At 34.9% G+C, this 27,133-nt stretch overlaps 1 protein-coding gene and 2 pseudogenes across 6 annotated transcripts in view; 2 read left to right on the top strand and 1 right to left on the bottom strand.

Annotated features, from left to right (window-relative positions):
* Positions 1 to 27,133, top strand: part of PRKDC (protein kinase, DNA-activated, catalytic subunit) — a 193,347-nt gene that overhangs the window by 39,842 nt on the left and 126,372 nt on the right. For all 6 annotated transcript variants that reach the window (XM_039850423.1, XM_039850421.1, XM_039850422.1 and 3 more), the window contains 6 exons: positions 3,119 to 3,225; positions 5,441 to 5,531; positions 6,341 to 6,504; positions 7,571 to 7,723; positions 12,133 to 12,240; positions 14,306 to 14,532. In XM_039850423.1, the coding sequence (XP_039706357.1) occupies positions 3,119 to 3,225; positions 5,441 to 5,531; positions 6,341 to 6,504; positions 7,571 to 7,723; positions 12,133 to 12,240; positions 14,306 to 14,532 (850 nt within the window). The remainder of the gene's footprint in view (positions 1 to 3,118; positions 3,226 to 5,440; positions 5,532 to 6,340; positions 6,505 to 7,570; positions 7,724 to 12,132; positions 12,241 to 14,305; positions 14,533 to 27,133) is intronic.
* Positions 10,009 to 10,131, top strand: LOC120592748 (uncharacterized; annotated as a pseudogene).
* LOC120592741 (uncharacterized) lies at positions 25,859 to 25,977 on the bottom strand (annotated as a pseudogene).

The following is a 27,133-nucleotide window of genomic DNA, read 5'->3' as shown; positions in this document are numbered from 1 at the left end:
CACATGGATAGTCTCCCTTGTTATATAAGGGAGCATAATCATGGGATAACACAGGAGAAATCACCCCAAAGTACTTCACCTCAAAACATAAAGGGTAAAAATAGCAGCTTTGCAATTGGAGACACCTGACAGACACCTTCTCAGCCTACTGGCCTGTAGTAGAACTAATCAATAGCATATGCCTCCTGATACGGTTTGCTGAGAAGAAAGCAGAGTTGCTCTGTGCCACTATTGCCAAAGGTGCATGGCCTGAATCTTCTCTTTTAGGCCATAACGTCAACATCCTGAATTTTTACAATCTTGGAAGATTACACAGAAAGTAAAGAATAACTTTTCATATTACAGAGAAACCAAAGAAGCACATCATTCAAGATTGAGTGACCTTAGCTAAACATTTACCTCATTTCATGGCTTCTTTTTAGACTCTCACTTTCCAAATTTTATCCTTTATTATGCTCTTTTATATTCTGGAACAAACTGACACAGTTTTTAAACAGAGAATCAGTGAAATCAACTGTTTTCCAAATGATAATAAGATGTTGTGCATGTTAATGTGTGATCTTCAAATCAGTAAATCTTTAAAAAAAAAATGGTTTCTATTTCTAATAAGGTAGCTATTGTTAGATCTAATCCAGATAAGCAAAGATCTGTGAGATCTTTAATATGTCCCAGTTGTGGAAAGAGAACCAGACACCAAAAAGCCCAAAACTCTCTAGCTTATGAGGAAACCATTGTCCTTCCTTGATAAGCAAAAGCACACCCACGATTGCATTTCTGCACTATTACTTCTTTAGCATCAACTACTCACTAATTATTACTAAACTGATTTCTCTTTCACCAAGAAAACTCAGAGTAGATCATTGAGAATTGTCTGCCAGACTTGTGGAGCTCGTGAGCACATATGATACCACTATGTGCAGCCATGTCCATTCTCTTATAACTCCAAATGGCAACATGCATGCATTCTATAATGTGATCCCAAGCTCCTGCCTCAGTACAGCCTATACAAACACGAAGCAAAAGCACAGACTTAAAAATGATGCTTAATAATCCATGTTTCAGTATTCTGTTTTACTTATAAATTAGCTGGGTATCCAATAATTATCCATTAATTAACTAAGCCCAAGGTTTTAAGTTACCTATAGATCTTAGAAATTATCTTCTACCTGACATGGTACAAAACATAATTACTGGGAAAATAAAACATTTGCCCAAATAAAGATTTCAGTTTATTTGAACATAAACTTATTACATTTTTCATAATCTAAAGTTATGCAAGACTGTGATGATGAAAGTTTTAGAGATGGATAGTGGTGATAGTAGCACAACATTGTGAATTTAGTTAATGCCACTTAATTGTACACTTAAAAATACTTAAAAGAGTATATTTTATGTTAATGTGTTTTATATAACAATAAAAAATGTTATGAGAAGTAATGTCAGCTTATTAGGTTGAATAAGTATAGGAAAAACAAACCTAAGTAGAATAAAATGTACACTGTTATACTTATCATGGATAGAAAAAAAGATATTTATTTAAACCAAAATTCTTAAACTTGTCTCATTTACCAAAGGTGTGCCTTAAGTATATGAATATGGATTTCTGAAATGCTTCTGACCTAGTTTCTGTTAACTTTTTAAAAAAAATCTGGCACATTCAAAGCATTGTAGTGTCCTTATTTTCAGAAAAACTTAGGAATATTCAATTTATATCAGGTTATTAATCTGTATAGAACAGTTCTTTTAATTTAAGAGACTTTATAATATAACTTATTAATACCCTCCAAATATAGGAGAATATTACACACATAAGAAGTAGAGGTCTTTCTCAAATCAAGAACATAGACATATAGACACATGGAGAGATTATAACTTCTGTTCTGCAATTTGAGTCCTAGTTCAACAGACACAAGAGACCAACATAACACTGATCAGTTTAGGTATCAAAGAGCTGTTTTTCTCACTATACAAAATTCTTAACTAATTTGAGCTTCAAAAAATAATAATAAACACTAAAAACCAGGTCCTCTCTTCATCTCTGGCCCATCTCTAACATCTACCCACAGAAGGTCACCAAATGGTTTGCAGGCCATAAGTCCCAATTCTCATTCATTACTCCCACCTGTGGGGACTACTTTATTGGATATAAGCAAACCAAAACCATGAAATCATATAAAGGGCAGGAACTAGAATAACAGCTAGGAAAGTTGTGTTATCATTTGGGATTCTGAGAGCCGAGAAAAAATGAGATGGGATTAAAGCACATGTGAAGTGTCCTCTAGCAATGAAGCTTACCTGGTTCTGACAGCAGATCCACTGGGCATCTCCAGAACTAGTGAAAAATAACTTTATAGCTATAAAATTATGAGTTTATGCTGATATAAATGAACACGTGTCTAATATTTAACTCAATAGTTAATAAAAGAACTACTAGGATGTTACCTGTAACCTGAATCTAATCACAAGAAAACATTAGACAAACCCAAACAGGGACAGTGTACAAAATTACTGGCATATAATTGTGAATATGTTCAAATCATGCAATTCAAGGGAAGATTGAAGAACTGTTTCAGTTTAAAGGAAACTGAAGAGACAGAGAAGTAAATATAATGTTCTGAACTAAAGACCTTATTAGGATCAATGCTGGAACATGAATGGGGCTGAGGATTAAATGTGGGTAATGTCTCAAGGTCACTGTCTTCATTTGGATAATTAACTACATGGTTGTTATGTAGGAGAATTTTTTTTTTTAAATAATCATCCTTAACTTACAGAAAATTTGGAAATATAATGCAAAACTTTTCTTTCCTGATATCCCACCACCTCTGATTCTTTACTGATGTCCCACTATCTCTGATTATTACTTTAGTATGTGTTTCCTGCCCAGACTCTGGAATTAGACACTTGTCCAAGGAACCATATTTCTTTTTGTAGACAGTGCTGTTTAAAACCAAGACAACCACTGTTAATATATTTTTGTTCTAGAAATATAATTTTTAATCATAATTAAAATTAGGATTTTAGTGTCTCTATTTGGTAATATAGTGTGTTCACCTTAGTATTCATCAAGTAAATGAATGAATGCTGTTCAACATTGATTTTTGTTTCCTGTTGATAGATAAAAACAAGAATAACTGGGAAGTGTCAGCACTTTCTCGGGCTGCCCAGAAAGGATTTAATAACATTGTGTTAAAGCATCTGAAAAAGACAAAGAACATTTCATCAGTAAGAAATTCCTTGTATTTTCTTTACCTTAATGCAAAGATCAGATTCTAATGCTTATGAAAAGTAAAAATTTTCATTTAAAATGTTAGTCTTACATTTAAGAATACACTATAGAAATAATTTCAATATATTTTTAGCAACAAAAATGTAGCTAAATTATTGACTTGGTTCATTGTGTCGATCTTGTTTTCCTGTTTGTCTTCACCTTTAAATATATTTAGTGGATAATAGTAATATGGTTTATACTCAGTAAGCAGTGGGAATACTGATGTTATGGATATGTAAGATCGATTCATTTACTGATTAGATCTTAAATATATTATTTTGTCATGGTCAGTTCATGCCAATTTTTGTGTGTTTTTTTCAGTGTAAACTTCTTGAGAGTTTTTTTCAGATGTGACATATAATGTAACAAAAAATGATATAGAGAAAATTGAATTGGTATAGGGAAAATAATTTCTAAGTATAAAGTGAAAGTTAAAATTTGAAAAACTTTTGATGTCTGGAACTGATAATGCAAACTCTAGACTAATTTCTTCCCACCACATTATTTTTAACAGCTTTTGATTGAGAGACTTGAATGAAACTAGAAATAGTTGTCTAAATTTAAAAAATTATTTTATCATATGTAAATAATGCAAGAGAAAATTATTTGAGCATATTTCCAGTTTTGCAAATAAAAATTTTATTACAGATACACCACCCCTATTTCCTAGGACACTAGTTCCTATAGTGTGGACCCCTAGGGGCTTCAGTGCTTTTACTTGTTGACTTTTGCACTATGTAGTAACGATGGGTAACACTGTTAGTTCCTCTGCTGTTTATTAAATCTTGACCCTTGAGCACATATCTTTTTAATGTTCTGTGTGATGAAACAAGAAATATGCAAAAAAAGGAGTCCGCTGCATAGTGAAATGTAACAGATGTCTTCAGGAAAAGTACTTGTGTGATGGATGCTTTGAGCTGTGAACTAACATAGCCACTATTTTCATGAATACCATATTTACTTGAACAAATACAGACAAACTGGCTATCCAATATTTGGCAAACATTTTCTATAAAATAAACAGAATGATCCTGTCACTTCAAAGAAAACGTCTGAGAGTATTTGTTGCCAGTGAAAATTAAAATTTTGGAAAGCTGTAACTATGGTCATGAGCTTGATGGCTCCTCTAAAAAAATTTCTCTGATGACATTGGTGGTGATATTAAATGTGATTTTTTCATATATAATGAAATCGGTCAACATTTGGCAGATCTGTAAAGCACAGTGAACCAGTAATTTCAGAACCGATAATTTCAGATGAGCAATATATTACCAAATTGTGCATGGGTAAAAAAAATCCACTCTCCGTGCAAGATAAATGAGTGGATTTTAACGTAATAGAGCAGCAGTCCCCAACTTTTTTGGCACCGTAGACTAATGCTTGCTGATCTGAGGTGGAGCTGAGGCTGTGATGCTAGCGCTGGGGAGCGGCTGTAAATACAGATGAAGCTTCGCTCGCCTCCTGCTGTGCAGCCTGGTTCCTAACAGGCTATGGGCCAGTAAGGCCCAGAGATTGGGGGCCCCTGTAATAGAGTATATAAAGTTGATTGATACTGTTTAAGATTCCACATTAACTCATCTTTAGGAAATTACCACTTGTTCAGTTTTGGTGTATTATCAAAGAATAATCAAAATTATCTAAAAAGACTATCAAAATGCTCCTCATTCCTTCTACAGGTTCCAACTACAGCCCTAACATATTACAAGAGCTGTCTTCTAATGAGCCAGACAGTTAAGAAGTTTGCATAAATGTGAAACAGTACCACTTTTCAAGGTTTTTTATTTATTTGGAAAATATAGTTATTTTCCTAAAAATATGTCACTTGTTAACATGTAATGGGCGTAGTACTTTTAAATAAAATAATATCTAAGTTTTAACTTCTAATATGATGAATATTGATAAATAACCACCTGCATAAAAGCTCTTTTGGGATCTTTAGTATCTTTTAAGGATGTAACGGGTCCTGCTGAAACTTTGGACCTCTAACTGCAAAATTGGGAGAGAGATGACTTTCTATTAATTTGCAATAAAACAAATAGTATGGTGTAGGATATAATGAACCATTGGGAAACATTAACAATAGAGTTGTAAAATAGTTTTTCTTTCATAATGCTCTTTACTTTTTAACTCAGTTATTGTCACATGTAATACAATTATTCAAATTTGCAGAATGAAGCACTGTCCTTAGAAGAAATAAGGATTAGAGTAGTAAAAATGCTTGGTACTCTAGGAGGACAAGTAAACAAAAATCTTGTAACAGGTAAATAATCTTTCCTTTAAAATAAATTAACCTCTATAGATATATTTGTACTTCAGTTTGGATGTATACAGATCATGTTATATATTCAATTTCTTGCTCCTACATGTGATTTATATATTTTCAAATAAGATTACAAAGAATAATTGCCTAATGAAGTCCTTTGACTATACCCATGCAATCTGAATAATTCAGTAAACTAGCAGGGAAAATGTTCCAGTTTGATTTGTGAAGCATGTTTTTCATTTTGAAACAATCTAATTTGACATTCATTTCTATATTAAACCTTGTATCAGGAATTCAAAGCTAGTCTTTTTTAAACCTGATGTTCTTAATATTTGGATATTTTTACATTGTTTTGATGAGAATTAACATTTGGTTAGTAAAACTTCATCTTTATTTTTACTTTTGAATATTCATATTAAATATACTAGTGACTTTTGGTTATTTAGGACATTATAGCCTATGCTGGGAAAATAAATGTTATAAAAGAGATTTTTAATAAAAATATTGTTTATTTATTATTTTTCCACAGAATACCTTAAGTAACTCCTTGCTAAAATTAGAAATTAAAAATCCTAGGCTGTTGGACTTGTTTAAAATAATTTTACTTTAAATTAAATTCAGAAATAGTGTATTGGTGATTTCTAAAGTCGTAGTTACATGTCTGAAGTAGACAAAAAAGGAAAGATGGATAAAGTACTTGAAAGTATAAAAAAGTATTCAGATTTCAGTAATGAATTGTAAAGCAATTGGTATTACACAGATTTTGAATGGAAAAAAATGCTCTTTTTAATTTTTTTTTTTAACAGCTGCATCCTCAGATGAAATGCTGAAGAAATGTGTAGCATGGGACAGAGAAAAAAGACTCAGTTTTGCAGTACCATTTATAGAGATGAAGCCTATTATTTACTTGGATGTGTTCTTGCCTCGGGTCACAGAATTAGCTCTCTCAGCTAGTGACAGACAAACTAAAGTACTTTTATTTTTTATTTCATTCATTATTTAGAGTCTATTTTTTTTAAAACATAATATTTGTTAGGAAATAGATAATACATTTCAACCATTCCAATATCACTAATTTTATATTTCTGTAATACAGTAATTAGAAAACTAGTTAATTGTCAGAACAGATGTCATTGATAAATAAAAGTTAAACAAAAATCATCCTAAAAGATAATAACCTAGCAAAACATTAATATACCAAAAACACTTCATAACAGAAGATGCAGTGAAAGGGCATTTAAAAGTCATTTTCAATCTGTGCTCAATTATCTCCTCAACCTGGGAGATTAGAAACAGATAATCTCAAGTGTTTATATTAATTTGTAAATTTTCAGAGTGCTTCAGATATTCACTAAAGTACTGATAGTTGGAGATGTGCTAACAAATGAAGCAAAGTTCTCTATTACGGCAGCATTGAAATATATTTCTTATGAATGTATTAGTCCTAATGTCTAAAGCTTTAAATTTCAGTTCTTTACTCTTGGTTAAAGGCCAGAGTGAACAGAAGCATTAATTTTATACATCAAGAAGTGCTACTTTCTGTTAATTTAGGTATGATAAATTAAACTTATCATTTGGGTATGATAGGTTTTCTTTTTAACCTATTTCCCATTTGCACCGAAGAACAGTCGCTGGCGGGGCTTGCTACTGCAGCGTCTGTCCCGAGATAACTTGCAGATTACAGTCCTAACCTTACCCCCATAGTTTGCCGTGAAATATCTTGCTTTTATTATTATTTCACATCGCTCTGGTATATCAATAGTCTTTGGAAACAAATGACTCATTTTATTTAATAGGATTCTGTTTTTAGTAGTGGTATTTCCATTTACAAAATATAGTAATTCTTGATTGCTGAAAACGTCATATCCTAGAAAATGTAGCGTTCCTACGCAGTGTGAGATTAACACTGGCAGTGAGCTCCACTTTTTTTTATAAATGAGAAAAGGGTTAAAGGGCCAAATTGAGTATCATTTCAAAATATTTTCCTCTTGTAAACATGAAAACTTAAACTTTGTTGAATTCCTGGTCTGTTTTAGGTTGCCGCTTGTGAACTTTTACATAGCATGGTAATGTTTATGTTGGGAAAAGCCACTCAAATGCCTGAAAGTGGTCAGGGTTCCCCGCCCATGTACCAACTCTATAAACGAACTTTTCCTGTGCTACTTCGACTTGCATGTGATGTAGATCAGGTAAGTGAAGGATTTTCAATTTGAAACAGTTGCAAAAAAGTTTTTAAAAGCTCTGTCTAGTTTGGTTATCAAGGCTTGTTTCACATTGGAATCATCTGTGATCTCAAAAAAAAAAATATTGCTTCCTAGTTGCTGTCCCCAGACTCTGATTTAATCCCTCAGGGATATGACCTGGGGATTGTGACATTTATAGGCTGTCCTAGTGATTTCTAATTTGCCACAAAACTTGGAGTCAGTGTTCTAATTAAGGGTTACTAAGAGTCTAGGTATATAAAGCTGAATTAGCTGTTACTCCACACCTTTAGAGACTCATACTCTTTCAAGGAGTGATGAAGAGATAGGTGACCATGGCCAGTAGTCATGGAAGAGACTGGAACTGTTGGTAAATGGCTTATTACTGTTGACTTTATGGACAAATTCCTATTGCTTTCATTAAGAAGAAAAAAATAGAATTCTCAGTTCATTTTATGAAGCTAGCATAACCCTGATATCAGGATGCACACATAAAAAAAACATAATGAAAAACTTTTATAAATATAGATGGAAAATACTTCAGTCTTTATGAATGAATATAATACAACAGTGTATTGAGAAGCACTGTGATTCAATAGGATTTTTGGTTAAAACTGGAAAGTTACCACAAAAACCAATGTCAAGAAGCAGTGATCCTCTCTGTAGAAGCCTAAAGGGTATTTGTTAGCTCCTGGAAACAAATACCCTTTAGGCTTCTACAGAGAGGATCACTAGTTTTAATATTACCTCAATCTGATAAAGAATGTTTACCCGAATGTCACAGCCAGATCACCTCCAGTCATGAAGTACTAATGCTGCTTTGTGCTTTGACCAGGACAGAAGCCTTTAGCGAGAAATGATTTAGCTTGCTCATAGTGCCTCCACCACCTACCAGGAACAGTGCCCATATCTTGGAGTAGTTGGTTGCTCAGTACAGCTTCACTTGTACTTAGTTATTTACAGTGGTTAGTATCTGGTCCTCTCACCAGGCTATGAGTTCTCTGAGGGCAGGGACATTAGAAAGGAAGGAGAAAAGATTATTATTTTGGAATATAGTTTCTGGAAAGCCCAAGAGTATCAACTGATAAACTCTAAGCATTAATAATTCTTATATATCATTCTCATATATGCCATATATTAGTATTGACCACTTGGAAAATATGTCTACAACATCCTATTCATAATAGCATCAAATATATGTACATATAATTTCTAGGAATAAACTTCAGTATGCTAGGCCAAACATATATTGTATGACTATAAAATGAATACATTATATTCCCAAGTTGGAAGAATCAGTATTGAAAAAATGCCATCTCTTCCCAGATCAGTCAGCGTTTGGTAGCATTCCAGTAAAAAGCCTTTCATATGGAACCTAAAAAGTAATCTGGAAGAATGACTTCGTGAGCCTAACCAAGAAAAATTTTGAAAGGGTAGAGTGTTGAAGGTAGTTTTTCCCTAACATACGTTAGAAAGATGCCACATTAATTATAACAAGGTCAGATTAGTGCACAAATAGATCAGTGGGTGTGTCTGGTAGTTGGCAGGTGGACTCATGTGTACATAAAAATTATATATTTGGTAGAAAAGGCTTTTAAAGTTAATGAGAAATAGATAAATCATATTAGGTCAGTTGACATGAAAAATTAGTTTCATATTAAGATTTAGAAGGAAAAACTATATTTAATATATTAATATTAAGAAATTCATTAAGAAAAATGTAATGAATTTTAGCATTTGTCTACATTTTTGGATCGGGATGGTTTTTTTAATTGACGAAATACGTAAATTAATATAGAAACATGTGAAGCTAAATGTGAACCTCCATATCGTCACCTCTTTCTCACTCTTATTCCCCAGGAAAAATCATTTTATCTTCTACAAAAAAGTACATTTCCAGATCTTTGTAAAAACACATTTTTACAAATACGCATATTTATTTTGTTTTATTTGTAAAAAATAAGATCATAGCATTCAAAAATGTTTTCCTTTGTGTACAAAGTTTGATTCTGCTACTTGTATGGATTTTATTTTTATTAAAGGCATTCAGAAAATTGTTTTTCCATAAAGTTTGCATAGGAAGGGAGATTTTCCTACAAGGTTTTTAAGACAGATACATAGAAGAAATATGCTAATGTAGTGATAGTTTTGACTTTACAAATGTTTAAAACTAATAGATGGCACAAAAAGCACAATATTAACATATATAATGGGTAAAAAAAAATTTTGCAACATTTAACTGAAATTATAAGATCTAAAAATGGGCAAATTGTCTACACGGCCATGCTATCCTGAACAAGCCTGATCCCGTCTGATCTTGGAAGCTAAGCAGGGTTGGGCCTGGTTAGTACTTGGATGGGAGACCAGCTAGGTAGGAAGTCCAGGTGCCGTGCATAAAAAAATAAAAATAAAAAAAATAAGGGATTGTAAGCTGATAAGGTCCTTGCAGTGTATGAGGTCAACCAAGGGTTGTTTCGCCTAAAAAAAATTAAAAAAAATAAAAAAATAAAAATGGGCAAATGGATGAAGAACAAAAATAAGCAGCTCATAAACAAAGAAGTCTATATGACCAGTGAACTATATTTTAAAATATTCAACCTTTTTAGTAAAAAAAAAAAGGAAATTCAAATTGAAATGACATTGTTTGCAGCTTTTGTCAAATATTTAAAAAACTGACAAATATTGGTATTTCCAGGCATGTAAGGAAAGGGCCCTGGCTGGTGTCAGTATGGATTCACATAGGCTATCTGCAGGCAGAGCAAAAGGCTTGGTGACCCACAGCCCTTATTTAACAGTTTCATTATTTGTAATATACTCAGAGTGGTGTGTATAAGACTCTTCCCTGTAATTTCTTTATACGAGTCATAAATTAGAAATACCTGTAATTCTAACAGCAAGATTTGGGTAACTGGATCATGGTACATCCATATACGAGATACTGAGCAGCTAATAAGAATATTGATATAGCTTATGTATTTATGTGGAAAATATTCAAAATTAAGAGGAAAAGTTACAAAAAAGTGTATTATTTTTATAGACATATACATATATTTAAATGTCTATAAATAAAATATTTTGAAAATTAACAGCGATTTTGGCATGTAGGTTTATAGATGGGTTGTCTTCTACAAATTCTGTATGTATGTACATATATATGTTTTATGTACTAAGAATAAAAAGTATAATTCTTTTGAAAAAAAAAAGGGACGTTTTAAGACCAGTTTAAATTTTTCAGACTGAAAGGTAAGACCTTTTTTTTTCTTAATTCTAAAAATCTCTTCAAAGGTTAGAAAGATACCTTTTTTTAATAGAAAAATATCTAGGTGCAAGAGGACTCCCTGTGGCTTGGTCTGAGTCCTGAGACATTTTACATGATTTTTACGGTGGTGGTATTCATACTAAGTACTTCATTCTTGAGCTCAGTATCAGCTGGGAAATAAAACTCTCCTGGATTTCTCAGTGCTCGCGGAGGAGCCTAGCCTTGTAAGACACAGAAATGCATAAGATATAAACATAGGGAATGTTTCCCTTCACTTTTGCTACAAAGATTTTACTCATAATAATGAGGATTACATATGTAACCATTTGTCTAGGTAATTGCTCTGATCCAAAAGGATAATAAAACTTCCCTTATTTCTCCAAGATGGAATCACATGGTCAACAGACTAGGCCAGTAAGTTCTCAGGGTTCCAGAAAGGTGAGCCTGTTTCCCTGAGTATTTCTTTTTAGAAAGAAGGAGCTCAGGCCTGGATGATACCCTTGATTATAAACGCCAGAGACCCACAGGGCTGTCTGGTCCCTGGAGAGACTTTATTTACATTCTGGAAGGTTATAGAACCTAACCTCCTTTCCATCCCATCTCCAAAGAACAAATATTTTTCTTTCTTCTTTTGGTAGAGGTGGAAGAGGCAGCAGTCTCTTTGTCCTGTATATCTTTTCCTATGATATGGGCTTTAAAGTTTGTATGCATAGGACATTGGTCTGCTTTCTTTTTGTCACCACAAGGGTGTGAATTGGGGTGTAGGGAGCCACCAAATCCTTATTTGCTTTTTAGTTGAATAATGATAATGTCTCTATCCAGAATACCTCATGTGCACATTCAGGATCAAATTAGTAAAGATGAATATTAAAAAACCAACAGTATCTACCCTAAACTGTCCTCCTAATTAGAGGAACAGTGAGTTTTAGTATGCATATTTTTCTTTGTTGGACTTTTTTTTAGGAAGGAGAAAATAGTTAGAACATGTGCTTCATAAAATTTAACTGGAAAAGGAAACTAATAAAACCCTGGTAGAATTATCACTTAATTTTGCCCCTGCCATTTAAACGGAACTCTTTTCCGATATAAAATTACTTTACCATGAAGAAAATAAACGCTAGTGGTATTTTTTCTTCAGGTGACAAGGCAACTATATGAGCCACTAGTTATGCAACTGATTCACTGGTTCACTAACAATAAGAAATTTGAAAGTCAGGATACAGTCGCCTTACTAGAAACAATATTGGTGAGTAATGGTTGATTCTTTTCCTTCTATTCCCATTGACTACTTACATTTGATATATATTTAGTTTTTTAAGAAAAGTTACCCGTCAAGATATCAATGTATAGCATTTAGCTAGACCGTATTGCTTTTTTTCTTTTGTTTTAGAGAATTGGTGAAATGACATTTTAATGGTCAGGATGCCATATTTATTCACATTTTTATTTCTGTTCTGTTTTTTGGAAGAATGGTTATAAATTTGACAAACTTCATCTGTATTAAGGCCATGTATATAGATGTGTGTGTTGAGGGTGGAAGCAGTGAATAGGAACGTTTTTGGTCTTTGAGTTGCAGTATCCTTTTTTTTTTTTTTTTTTTTTTTTTTAGTATCTATAGTACAGTGATTTATTCAAAAGTAAAAGGAGTGTTTTGAGCTTATCCAGTTTTCTCCAGCATTCAGATTCAGCAACTAAAGGACCCTAGGAACAGTATCTCACCATTTACATAGAATTATCCTGAGACTATAGAAGTAGAATCTGTAGTATTTGGTAACAGATTCACTCAGGGCAGGAAAAAAAGGAGTCCTGCATTAATGCCTTAGTGTTTTTTGACACTTATTTTATTATAGTTTTCTGAACTTGTACAAATAACTTTACATTTGATACATTTAAATGTCATCTTATTTGACTTTACCTATTATTTCAGCCTATAATTTTATTTTGCCATATATTTGGACTTTGGAATTAAAAGCCCCAGTTAAACACTCCAAAGTTCTTGTATGCTTTTGCAAATTGATTCCAGTTCGAATCTGTGTGTTACTTTCTGTTAAGTTTGAGATGAGCCAGAAGAAATAGGGTATTTGACAATGTTGTCCAGACTGAGGAAATAAAGGCATTAGGTGCTTGGTGTGTTTGTGAGGAATTAGGTCTGTTTTGAGTTTTGCTTGCATGGGTGCACTGTTTGAGATGGGGCTGGGAAGATGTGTTGGGGCAGAATAGAGGGAGTTACTGAACATTTTTAATTAGGATGGTAACATAATTATATCTATGGTTTAATTCTCTGTAGTATCTACCAGTGAATCCTGCCTGTAATAAACACATTTAATTAAGTTGTAGCTTATTTTTATTCATATTGATTTATTCTGATGTTTGTGTTCTGAAGTTTCTTAGCTATTTCTTTGCCCCTTTTGAACCTTGAAAGTAGCTTCAGTAAGGGCTTCAGAAAGAAATAAGGTAAGTTAATGATAACATAAAGAGAGATAGTTGAGAGAAGGTAAAGGAGGAAATGTAGTACAGCACTGTCAAGTGAAGGAGCATCTATCAGTCTCCTAATAGAAAGTGCTAATGCCTAACATCAACACATACATTACCGCTGCTCTGAGAAGCAGTAAATACTGCCTCTTCACATTTTCATGGGTTTTTGTTTGTTTGTTTGTTTTTGAGCTTCTTGAATTCTGACTAACAGAAATTTGCATGTAGCAAATAACTGAGGATGTTAGGCAAAAAGAACTCCCTTATTTCAGTGTTTAGTGCACTTTTTCAAGTTAAACTTTTTCTGTACAGGTCTAAGAGGAAATAGTGCCTAGAGGGAAACAAAAACATTTCAGATGTCTTTAGCTATATTTGTCAAGTATTAAGAGACTATGGCTTTGTGCAGACTGTTCTTATAGAAAGTTACATTTTTTAGAACCACATCTACATATGATTTTTCTTTATGTAGCACTGTAATTTTTTTGGAACTTACAAGAGTCTTACTCTCTTTAACCTCAATAAATCATCTCAGATACTGTTATGAAGTTGTATCAACAGAAATTCTTAGGCTGTGGCAATTGTGTTTCTTCAGGGAAAGACTGCTTTGTTACAGAATTAAAATATTCTCTTTTTTATGGATTTTTCAGTTTCTTGATTTGTTTAAAGACTTTTTATTATGTCAAAAGGAAATTATTAGAGTCTAAATTCTAGATAATCAGATTGGCATTATTAGTATCTAACTTTTTTTCTTGAATAATACTCTAAATTAATTTTCATGACTTTAGTTATGCTCAGAGGCAGACTCGGGTATTCAGTTGTCATGTTATGCCTTGTTTTAGGATGGAATTGTGGACCCCGTTGACAGTACTTTGAGAGATTTTTGTGGTCAGTGTATTCGAGAATTCCTCAAATGGTCCATTAAGCAGACAACACCACAGCAGCAGGAAAAAAGTTCAGTAAACACTAAATCACTTTTCAAGCGACTGTACAGCTTTGCACTTCACCCCAATGCTTTCAAGAGGCTAGGAGCGTCGCTTGCTTTTAATAATATATACCGGGAATTCAGGTAAGTAAGCCAAATGACAGAGAAGATTGTAAACGTTCTTTAAATTAGTAGTGATTTGGAAAAGGAACTTGATGTTTATGTGTTCATGTTAATAAGTATATGCTGGGTGCTGTGCTATTTTCTGGGGATTAAAAAATTAAGTAAAATTCAGTTTATAGTCAAGAACTTAAACAGCTGAGAAATGAATGCACACATAATACCACAGCAGTCTTGTAAGTGCAACAAAAGACCTAATACAGGGTCTTTTGGAGCACAGAGGAGAAGTATTTAACCAAGTTTCAGTAGGTTAGGGAAGGCTTCCTACAACATTTATACTTGGGATGAGACTTAAAGGACAAATGGAAATCAGCCAAAACATTTCAGATCAAAGGGGTGGGGTAGAGATAAGAAATAGGATGGTACATAAGGAGATAAAGACATTTTATTATTAGTATAGACTGTGGAGTTTGATGCTTAGAATGGAGCGTAATGAAGCGGGCCAGGAGCCTTTGTCAAGATTAGAAACTCAGATCAGTTCTACTGATAATGAGCCCCTGGAGTAGTGGGAGCAGAGAGTGGCTTTGTTAGATTTCCTCCTAAAAATCACTTGCCAGTAGGTATATAGAAACTGGATCTGAGTAGGACAGAACTGACAGCCAAGACACCAATGAAGGGGCTGTCTCAAAAGTCCAAGAAAAGATAATTAGTCCTTGATCTAAGTTGACAGTGGTGTTTGTTCATTTGTTCGTTAATCCACTTATTAAAAATATGTGCCATATATACTCAGTTAATAATATTAAATGGTGAAAAACAAAACTTTTCCTTCTAAGATCAGGAACAAGACAAGGATACCCATTCTCACCACTGCTATTCAACATACAACTGGAAGTCCTAGCCAGAGCAGTAACTCAAGAGAAAGAAATAAAAGGCATCCACATTGGGAATGAAGAAGTTAAATTGTCATTTTTGGAGATGACATGATTCTTTATATAGAAAACCCCAGAGACTCCACTAAAAAACTATTAGAAACAATAAATAAATACAGTAAATTTGCAGGACACAAAATTAGGGTACAAAATTTGTTGCATTCCTGTATACTAACAGTGAAATTTCAGAAAAGGACTTGGAAAAAGATGATTTCATTTGCAGTTACAACAAAAAGAACAAACTACCCAGGAATAATCCTAACAAAGGATATGAAGGACGTATACACTGAAAACTGAAAGACGTTGAAAAAAACCAAAGAAGACAAAGAAATGGAAGGATAATTCATGTTCATGAATTGGAAGAATCAACATAGTTAAAATGGTGACAATGTACAGATTTAATGCAATCTCCATTAAATCCCAATGACATTTTTCAAAAATATGGACAAAAAATCATCAAGTTTGTATGGAACCACAAAAGACCCTGAATAGCCAGAGCGATCTGAGAAAAAAGAACAAAGCTGAAGGTATCATATTGCCCACTTCAAATTATACTACAAAGTGACAATAATCAAAACAGTATAGTTTTAGCACAGAAACAGTCACAGAGACCAATGGAACAGATTTGAGACCCCAGAAATAAACCCACATGTGTATGGGTAATTAATTTTTGACAAAGGAGCCAAAAACATACAATGGAGAAAAGAAAGCCTCCTCAATAAATGGTGCTGTGAATATTGGAAAGCCACACACAAAAGAATGAAACTAGACCACTGTCTTACACTGTACACAAAAATTAACTCAAAATGCATCAAAGACCTAAATGTAAGACATGAAATAATAAAATACATAGAAGAAAACATAAGTACTAAACTTATGGACCTTGATCTCAGGGAGGATTTTATGAGTTTGACCCCAAAGGCAAGGGAGGAAGTAAAGCAAAAAATAAATAAATGGACTGTAACAAACTGAGAAGCTTCTGCCCAGCAGAAGAAACCATCGACAAGACAAAGAGGCAACTAAACAAATGGGAAAAGATTTTTGCAAACAATACCTCTGATAAGGGGCTAATATCCAAAATATATAAAGAACTCATACAACTCAACAACAGAAAAACAAATAGCATGATTAAAAAGTGGGCAGAGGACCTGAACAGACACTTCCCAAGACATAAAAATGGCCAACAGATACATGAAAAGTTACTAACATTCACTGGCTATTAGGGAAATATGAATCAAAACCACAGTGAGATATCACCTACACTTGTTAGAATGGCTGTTATCAATAAGACTAATAGTATATGGGGATGTTGTGGACAAAAAGGAATCCTCATAATACTGCCTATGGGAAGGTGAACTGGTATAGCCACTATGGAAAACAGTATGGAGGCTCCTCAGAAACTTAAGAATAAGTTACCGTATGACCCAGCAGTCCCTCTTCTGGGTATATGCTTGAAAAATTTGAAAACATTTGTTCATAAAGATTATGTACCCCTAGTTCATTGCAGCATTATTCACGGTGGCTAAGACATGCAAACAAGTGCCTATCAATGGGTGATTGGATAAAGATGTGGTACATATATACAATGGAATACTCAGCTGTAAGAAAAGATGCAATACTTTCATTTTTGACAGCCTGGATATATCTTGAGAGTATCATGCAAAGCAAAACAAGTCAGATGAAAAGGACAAGAACCATACCATTTCACCCATGAGGGATATAAAACAGAAAGCAACAAATGAACAAATAAAACAAAGTTATAGAAACAGCAACAATAAGGTGGTTACCAGAAGGGAAGTGAGCAGAGGGAGGTAGAAGAGGGTAAAGGGGGTCAAATATATGGTGACGGAAGGAAACCAGACTTTGGGTGATAAGCACACAAGGCAATATACATATGATGTATTATAGAATTGTATGCTTGAAACAATTTTTAACCAATGTCACCCTGATATATTTAATTTTAAAAAATTTAAAAGAATATTATATGCTGGACATTATGCCAAATGCTGGAGATATAAAGATATAGCCCTTCATGAAGATTGCATTTAAGAACAAGAGATAGATAATAATCATAGAGGTAAATGTAAAATTTATACCCGAAATTAGTCCTTTTAAGTAGTGGTACATGATTACCAACTAATCTTACAATGAGGAACCTCATCTCGTTTGGTCCAGTGTAGCTTCTCTCAGGAAGTAGCAGCTGGGATAGAGATGACGGGAACAATTATGAGATATAGATGGATGGATGGATGGATGGATGGATGGATGGATGGATGGATGGATGAATGGATGAATGGATGAAAGTCTATCATGCTATGTATGGGTGCATGTGCATATTTGTATGATGTGACGAGTTTTAAGCTACTTTATTATTTTTTAAACCTTTTTAAATTCCAACACTATATGTAGAGAAGATTGTTTAAAACATAAAACTGTCAGTATTTGTAGATGACATATTATATATAGAAAACCCTGAAGTCTCCACCAAAAAACTGTTAGAACTAATAACCGAACTCAGTAAAATTGCAGGATACAAAATCAATAAATGAAAATCTTACATTTCTATACACTAATAATGACCTATCATAAAGAGAAATTAAGAAAACAATCCCATTTACAATTGCATCAAAAGAGTAAAATACCTAGGAATAAATTTAACCAAGGAGATGGAAGACTCGTACATGAAAACTATGACATTAATAAAAGATATTGAAGACGACACAAAAAATTGGAAAGATACTCCGTGCTCCTGGATTCAAGGAATTAGTATTGTTAAAATGGCCATATTCCGCAAAGCAATCTACAGATTAATGTAATTCCAATCCAAATTCCAATGGCATTTTTTAAAATTTATTTTTCAATTATAGTTGACATACAATATTAGTTTCAGATATATAACTAGTGATTAGACATTTTTATACTTTATGAAGGTTTATGTCCTGATAAGTCTAATACTTATTTGACACCATACATAGTTATTACAGGGTTATTGATTGTATTCCCCATGCTGTACTTTACAACTCCGTGAATATTTTAATAACTGGCAATTTGTACTTCTTAATCCCTTTCACCTTTTTCACCCATCTGCCAACTCCCCTCCCATCTAGCAACCAGCAGTTGATTCTCTGTGTCTATGAGTTTCTGTTTTGTTTTGTTCATTTATTTTGTTATTTAGGTTCCACATATAAGTGAACTCTGACTTATTTCACTAAGCATACTACCCTCAAGGTCCATGCCTGTTGCACTTGGTAAGATTCTGATCTTTTTTGTGGCTGAGTAATATTCCATTGTTTATATGTATTACTTCTTTATCTGTTCATCTAAGACACTTAGATTGTTTCCATTTTTTGGCTTTTGAAAGTAATGCTGCAATGAATATAGTATTAGTATTTTGGATTTCTTCAAATAAATACCCAGAAGTGGAATTGCTGGGTTATGTGATAGTTCTGTTTTTACTTTTTGAGGCACCTCTATACTGTTTTCCATAATGGCCGCACCAGTTTATAATTTCACCAACAGTGCACAATACTTCCCTTTTCTCAACATCTGAGCCAACACATTTTCTTTGTTGCTTTATTGATGATAGCCATTCCAGCAGGTAAGAGGTGATATCTTATTGTGATTTTAATTTGCAATTCCCTGATGATTGATGATGTTGAGCATCTTTTCACATATCTATTGGTCATCTGTATGTCCTCTTGGAGAAGTGTTTTAAATCAGATTGTTTGAAATTTGATGTTAAATTCCTTATCTGTTTTGGGTTATTAATTCCTTATTGGATACATCATTGCCAAATATCTTCTCCCATTCAGTAGGTTGCAATTTTGTTTTTTTGATGGTTTCCTTCACTGTGCAAAAACTTTAGATTGGTGTAGTCCCATTTGCTTATTTTTTCTTTTGTTTTCCTGGCCTGGGGAGACATATCCAAACAAAAATTGCTAAGAGCAATGTCATGAAGAGTTTGCTGCCTGTGTTTTATTCTAGAAGTACTTGGGTTTCAGGTCTTACATTTTGTGTTTGGCATGTTTTTGGCATCTAATTTTGTTTTTGGCATGTAGTTGTCCCATTTTCCAAGCAACATTTTTGACGAGACTTGTCTTTTCCTCATTGTATATTCTTGCCCTCTTTGTTACAGGTTAGTTAATCATATGGTAATGGAATTATTTTGGGCTCTCTGTTCTGTTTCAGTTGATCTATAGGTCTGTTTTTATGCTAGTACCATCCTGTTTTTATTACTATACCTTTATAATATACTTTAATATTATGTATTGTGGTAACTCCAACTTTGTTCTTTCTCAAGATTGTTGTGGCTTTGTAAGGTCTTTTGTGGATGGTTTCATATAAATTTTAGGATTATTTGTTCTAGTTCTGGGAAAATGTCATTGGCATTATGATAGGGACTGCATTTAATCTGTAGATTGCTATGGGTAGTATAGACAATTTCAAAATTTTAATTCTTCCTGTATAGCTTTCTATTTATTTCTTCCTTCTTCATTTTCATTGGTTAATGTCTTAACAGTTTTCCCAGTACAGGTCTTTTACCTCCTTGGTTAAATTTATTCCTAGGTATTTTTTTTTTTTTTGACGCAATTGTAATGGGATTGTTAATTTCTTAATCTCTCTGATAGTTCATTATTGGTGTATAAAAATGCAACTGATTTCTGAATATTAATTTTATTTTCTGGTACTTTGCTGATTTCATTTATTCAAAATTTTGATGGAACCTTTTGGGTTCTCTACATACAGTATCATGTCATCTGCAAATAACGACAGCATTATATATTTTTTTCTCGTCTGATTGCTCCGGTTAGGACTTCCACTATGGTGCTGAATAAAAGTGGTGAAATGTGGACATTCTTGTCTTGTTACTGATTAGAAAAAGCTTTCGGCTTTTCACCATTGAGTATGGTGTTAGCTGCGGGTTAGTCATATGTGGCCTGTATTATTTTGAGGTACGTTCCATCTCTCCCCACTTTGCTGAGTTTTTCTTTTTTTCATCCTAAACAGATGTTGGATTTTGTCAAAAAAAAATTTATTTTGCATGTATGGATATGTTCATTTGACTTTTATCTTTCATTTTGCTTATGTGGTGAATCATGTTAATTGTTTTGCAGATAGTAAACCAACCTTGCATCCAGGAATAAATCCCACTTGATCATGGTTAATGATCCTTTTAATGCACTGCTGAATTTGATTTGCTAATATTTTTCGACAATTTTTGCATCTATGTTCACCAAGGATATTGGCCTATAATTTTCTTATATTGAAACGTCTTTGTCTGGTTTGGTATCGGGGTAATGGTGGCCTTGTAAAATGAGTCTGGGTGCCTTCCTTCCTCTTCAGATTTTGGAACAGTTTGAGAAGGATAGGGATTTTTTTCTTCTTTGAATGTTTGATAAAATTCTCCTGTGAAGCCTGGTTCAAGACATTTGTTCATTGGGAGGTTTTTGATTTCTGATTTGATTTCGTTAGTAGTTCTCAGTCTGTTCAGATTTTGTCTCTTCTCGATTCAGCCACTTTTCCTTGTTGATTTTCTGTCTAGACGATCTATCCATCGAATTCACTGGGGTCTTACAGTCGCCTACCATTGTCATCTCATAGTTGATCTCTCCCCCTTTACGTCCGTCAATATTTGCTTTTTGGTTGCTATTTAGCTGCCATTTGGTTGGGGGGGGTCCATAGATGTTTACAAGAGTTGTATTATCTTGCTGGACTGATCCCTTTGTCATTATGTAAGGTCCTCTATCTTTTGGTACAGCCTTTCTTTCAATGGTTGTTTTGTCTGATAGAAGTATTACTACTACCCCAGCTTTTTGTTTGTTTGTTTCCATTTGCATGAAATACCTTTCCCCATCCATTTACTTGCAGCCTGTGTATGTCTTTTGATCTGAAGAGAGCGCCTCTTGTAGGCAAGCAGGTGTACGGGTGCGTTCAATCCATTTACGTTTCAAGTGATTATTGACAGGTATGTAGTTACTGCCATTTTATTGTTTTCTGGTTATTTTTGTAGTTCATCTCTGTTCTTATTCTCTTGCTCTCTCCTCTTTTATGCTGATAACTTTCTATCGCTTGTTATGTTTGAATTCCTTTCTCTTTATCCTCGTGTATTTCTTATAGATTTTTGGTTTGTGGTTGCTATGTGCTTCATATAAGTTTACAGCAGCCAAGGCTGCTTCAGTTTGAACACATTCTAAAATCACTCACCCCCTCCATGTTTACGTGTTTTCCATTTGTGACTCTCTGCACTTCCGGACTTGTATGTCAATTTACTTCAGCAGATTAGGAAAGTTTCCAGTCATTACTTCTTCAAATATGTTTTCAATCTCCTGCGCTCCTTTTTTCCTTCCGGTACACCTGTGATGCAAATGTTGGTATGCCTGATGTTTTCCCAGAGGTTCCTTAAACTATCCTCATTTTTAAAAATTCTTTTTTCTTTCTGCTGTTCCAATTGGGTGTTTTTCGCTACTTTGTCTTCCAGATCACTGATTCGCTCTTCTGCTTCATCTAAACAGATTTCGATTCCTTCTTATATTGTCTTCGTTTCAGTTCTGTATTCATTTCTGACATTTTTTTTTTATGTTTTCTGTCTCCATTTCTATGTTTCCTATCTCTTTGCTGAAGTTCTCACCGAGTTCCTTTATTCTTCCTCTAAGTTCATTGAGCATCCTTGTAACCAGTATTTTGAACTCTGCATCTGGTAGACTGCTTGTCTCCATTTCGTTTAGTTCTTTTTCTGGAGTTACATCCTGTTCCTTCATTTGAGACAAGTTTCTTTGTCTCCTCACTTTTGCTGACTCTCTGTATTTGTTTCTGTTTATTTGGTAGATATGCTCCCTCTCTTGGTCTTGACAGAGCGGCCTTATGTAGAAGGTGTCCTATGGGGCCCAGTGGTAGTCTCCCTGGTCACCTGAGTTGGGTGCCCCAGGGGTGTTCACCATATGGGTTTGTGTTCCCCCCTTTCAGTTACTGTTCCCACGTCAGTCAGTCAGTCAGGTTGAGCAGCTGTGAAGGCTGTTTGTGACTGCGGTGGACAAACTGTTGTGCGGGGACTGACCCCACAGAGAGAGAGTACCTTTAACGATGCTCTGGTGCCATCGAGTCTGCTTTTTCAGGTGTGTCATTGGTGAAGCCGGTTGGGTGGTGCTTTGGTGTGATCTGATGCCGGCCACCATGTGTGTTGGTTTTAGATCCTCTTGGGAGGCGCTTTGGTGCAGGCCAAGGTCAGCCACCACTTGTGCCGGGCTTGGGGCCTCTTGGTAGGTGCTACAGAGTGATCTGAGGTTGGCTGCTGCTTGTGCTGGTTTTGGAGGTGTCTGGGAGAGGATACTCTGCAGACCGAGGCCTGCTGCCACTTGCACCGGGCTTGTGGCTACTTTGTTGACCCAGACTGGCCAATGCTTACGCCAGGCCTGGGGCCACGTGATGGGAGTTACAGTGCAAGCTGAGACAGGTCGCCTTTTGTGCTGGGTTTGGGCCACTGAGCAAGAGCTACAAAGCTCGCTGAAGCCAGCCACTGCCTGTTTGGGATTTTTGGACCTTGAGAGATTTGGGGAAAGTCTGCAGTACAAGCCAAAGCAGGCTGCTTGTGTGGAGGAGCCACTGGAAGAGGCTCTGGCCTGGTGAGCAAGTTGGGTGGGGCGGGGTCCCAGGGAATCACCAGGGTGGGGCAAACGATGTAAGCCAGGATGATGGAGACTCAGATTTCATGCCCACTTGTACTGGACCGGCTGGGTGGGAGGGGAGCTCACAAAAGCACAGTGGCGCCTGCCAGTGCTTCTGTCCCCAAAGAGAGCTGCTCCTAACCCTGCTCCTCCAGCCCTCACCCTGAAGTTAGTCAGTTCAGTTCCTCCCTGTATACCCCTTGCACTTTGTGAGCTGCTGCCCCTATACCGGTGTTAGAGCGAGTGAATGTGAATGAGTGAGTCTTTTTGTGGACCCTTTAAGACCTGTACCTCAGTCTCCTGCAGTCCTTAGTCTTTCTCAGATTCAGTCTCTGCTGGTTTTTTATAGCCATATGTTATGGGAATTCCTCTTCCCATCAGTAATATCCCTCCTGTTTCTTAAGCAGCACACCTTGGTTTTGCCCATTTTGCATGTCTTTTCCTCCTACCAGTCAGTCTCGATTTGGCTTCTTTATATCGTTAGTTATAGGAATTCTCTTCAGCTAGTCTTCAGCATGTCCTCAATGATAATTGTTTTATAATTTAGTTGTAATTTCTATGCGGGCATAGGAGGCAGTACACGGAGTTTACCTACTCAGCTATCTTGAAAGGGCAGTTTTCATGGAAATAGAACAATCCTAAAATCTGTTCAGAACCACAACCTTTCTCAAATAGCATAATCAGTCTTCAGAACAAAGAACAAAGCTGGAGGCATCACATCCCTTTTTTTCAAACTATATTACTAAGCTATAGTAATTTTAAAAGTATAGTCTTACCATAAAAAGTGACACATAGATCAGTAGAACAGAATATATAATCCAAAAATAAATGCATTCATGCATGTTCTGTTAATTTACAACAAAGGAGCCAAGAATATATAATGGAGAAAGGACAATCTCTTCTATAAATGGTATGAAAATTGACAGCCACATGAAAAAAAAATGAAACAGGACCACTGTCTTACACCATAACCAAAAGTTAACTCAAAATGGATTAAAGTCATTAATTTAAGACCTGAAACTCAAAAACTCCTACAAGAAAAGATAGATGATAAGCTGCTTGACATCAGTGTTGGCAATGAGTTTTTGGATCTCACTCTAAAAGCAGAAATGAATATGTAGGATTACATTAAACTAAAAGCTTCCGGATAGCAACAGAGTCATTCAAGAAAATGAAAAGGCAACCTAAAGAAAATGTATAGAAATCATGTATTGGGTAAGGAGTTAATATCCAAAATATATGAAGAACTCATACAACTCCATAGCAGTAAAACAATCTGATTAAAAAATGGGCAGAATATCTGTATAGAAATTTTTCCAAAGAAGATGTCGATAACCAATAGATACATGGAAAGATGCTTAGTATCACTAATTATCAGGGAAATGCAAATCAAAACCACATTGAGTTATCACTTCACACCTGTTAGAATGGCTTTTATCAAAAAGACCAGAAATACAGCTGAGACTTATTGGATTTTGTTAACCAATGTCACCATAAAAAAATAAAATAAATTAAAAAAAATAAAGGACCAGAAATAACAAGTGTTGGCGAGGTTGTAGAGAAAAGAGAACTCTTGTGTACTGTTGGTAGGAATGTAAATTGGTTCAGCTGCTATGGAAAACAGTATGGCAGTTTTTCAAAAAATTGAAAATAGATTCAGCAGTCCCATTTCTGGGTATTTATCCAAAGAAAAAACACTAACTCAGAAGATATATGCACCCCCATGTTTATGTCAATGTTATTTACAATAGGCAAGAAAGATATGGAAACAACGTGTATATTGATGGATGCATGGATAAAGATGTATTATATATGTGTGTATATGTGTGTATACACACGCACACACACACATACATACATGCAATGGAATAGTACTCAGCTGTAAAGAAAAAGGAAATGTTGCCTTTTGTGACAACTTGGATGGACCTTGAGGGTATTAGCTAAGTGATCTAAGTCAGACATACAAATACTGTATGATATCATTTATATGTGGAATCTAAAAAAATATAAAATGGATGTCATGGATACAGAGAACAGACTGGTGATTACAACAGATGCAGGGAGGAGAGTGGGTGAAACAGGTAAAGAGAGTCAAAGGTACAAACTTTTAGTTATAAAGTAAATAAGTCTTAGTGAGATAATGTATAGCATGATTACTATTAACAATACTGTATTAAATATTTGAAAGTTGCTAAGAGACTAGATCTATTTTTTCCCCCTCTTTAATTCCCTGCCTTCCCTCTCCCTTCCACTCCTGACCTTTGGATGTTGCTGTTTCCCCTTAAGAACTGGATATCTGGCGGCGGGGCATCTCCTCTCACACACTTGGCATGCACCCAGGGCCTGGTGCCCCCGGGACTTGGCATGCCCAGTGCACTCAGGGGGCCTGGCACACCCAGGGTATGGTCAGTGGCTCTACCTGGGGCACAAACCCAGGACTTTCTGCATGTAAAGCAGAAAGTGGTAACTACTACACTGTGGAGCCACCCTCCAAGAGTAGATCTTAAAAGTTCTAATCACAAGAAAAAAATTTTGTAACTGAATAGTGACAGATGTTAACTAGACTTATTGTGGTGATTATCTGTTATTTATACAAATATTGAATCAGCATATAATAACTGAAACTAATATAATGCCTTAATTTTATTTTTTAATTGTATTTTTATTATTTATCTATTTATTTTTGTGAGGCAACCCTTGGTTGACCTCATAGATTGCAAGGACCTTGTCACCCTACAATCCCTTATTTTTTATTTTTTACGCCTACAGCCCCTGGTCTTCCTAGGTGGTCTCCCACCCAAGTACTAACCAGGCCTGAACCTGCTTTCTTTCCAAGATCAGACGGGATTGGATTTGTTCAGGGTGGCATGACCGTAGACTAAAAACTAAAATGCCTCAATTGTAAAAATGTGTAAATTTTACAGAATAATAATAAAAGAAGGTTTTGCATACTTACCATGTAGGTTAAGAAATATTATCAATATTCTCCTGCCCCGAATTAATCATTTTCCTGACTTTTATGTTATTTGTTCCATTGCTCTTTTTTGTTTCATTATTTTTAAATGTATCCTAAAGGGCATACTTTTGAGTTTCAGGAGGAAAATAGTAAGCATAGACAACTATGTAAAGGATTATGGCAGTGTTTTCACTGTTAGGTGAAGGATCCTGGGAGACTGCTGAACGGAAACTGGCTTTAGCTTTCCTGAGGGATTACATGTGACTGTTCCAAGGAATTACAGTATATTTACAAGGTCCATCATTAGTCCTGCGAAGCAGAGCTGTCTAGAAATGGTGTGAAATAGACTGGCATCTGATATCTGGGAGAAATATTGTCAGAGGGTGTGGACTGCCTGTTAATATCTGCTTCTCAATTCCTAGTGGCCTACCCTCATCTTTGAGGACCAGGTCAAAGCACTATTCTCTTGTGGGATAAATGAGCATTGTCAGCTGATTCAGGCTCAACATGAACAGGAGAAAAATTACAACACATGGTCATGGTAGGCCTGATAGGTAGGCCAAGTTCCCAAACAGAGGAATTTGGGTTAGGCTTAACTGGGTCTTATGTTCAGGTTGAAAAACCTATTCTGTATATCCTGTTTGAGACAGCTGTCAACAAGTCTCTTTCTTGGGTCCCTACTTGCCTACCATGTCTGGATCTCCTTGATACTCGTCTTGGGTGTCCCCCTTCCTTATCTAGTCTTCTATTTCCTTTTCTCCTTTCATTTTCTTTCTTGGATGTTCTCATTTCTTGACCACATTCTAAGCGGCTTTTTGAGAAAAGTTGCATGAGAGATACATTTTTTGAGATCTTACATGTTGAATAATATAAATACAAGTTCATTGTTTCTTTTCTACATACTAATGAACTGTTTTACACATCTTTCTTTGCAGAACACTGTTTTAGAGTACCATTTTGTTATGTTATATCTTTACCATCTTACTTTAACTGGTTTTTGTATCTAAGATAAAAATGCTTGTACTTAATCTGACCCTTGAAGATCTCTACATTTCAACTCCACCTTTTGCAGTCTTATT

Source organism: Pteropus medius, unplaced genomic scaffold (genome assembly GCF_902729225.1).
Source record: "Pteropus medius unplaced genomic scaffold, Ma_sr-lr_union100, whole genome shotgun sequence".
In the NCBI taxonomy this organism is placed as follows: Eukaryota; Metazoa; Chordata; class Mammalia; order Chiroptera; family Pteropodidae; genus Pteropus; species Pteropus medius.
The sequence above is the reverse complement of the archived record's forward strand: the minus strand, read 5'-3'. Positions and strand labels throughout refer to the sequence as shown.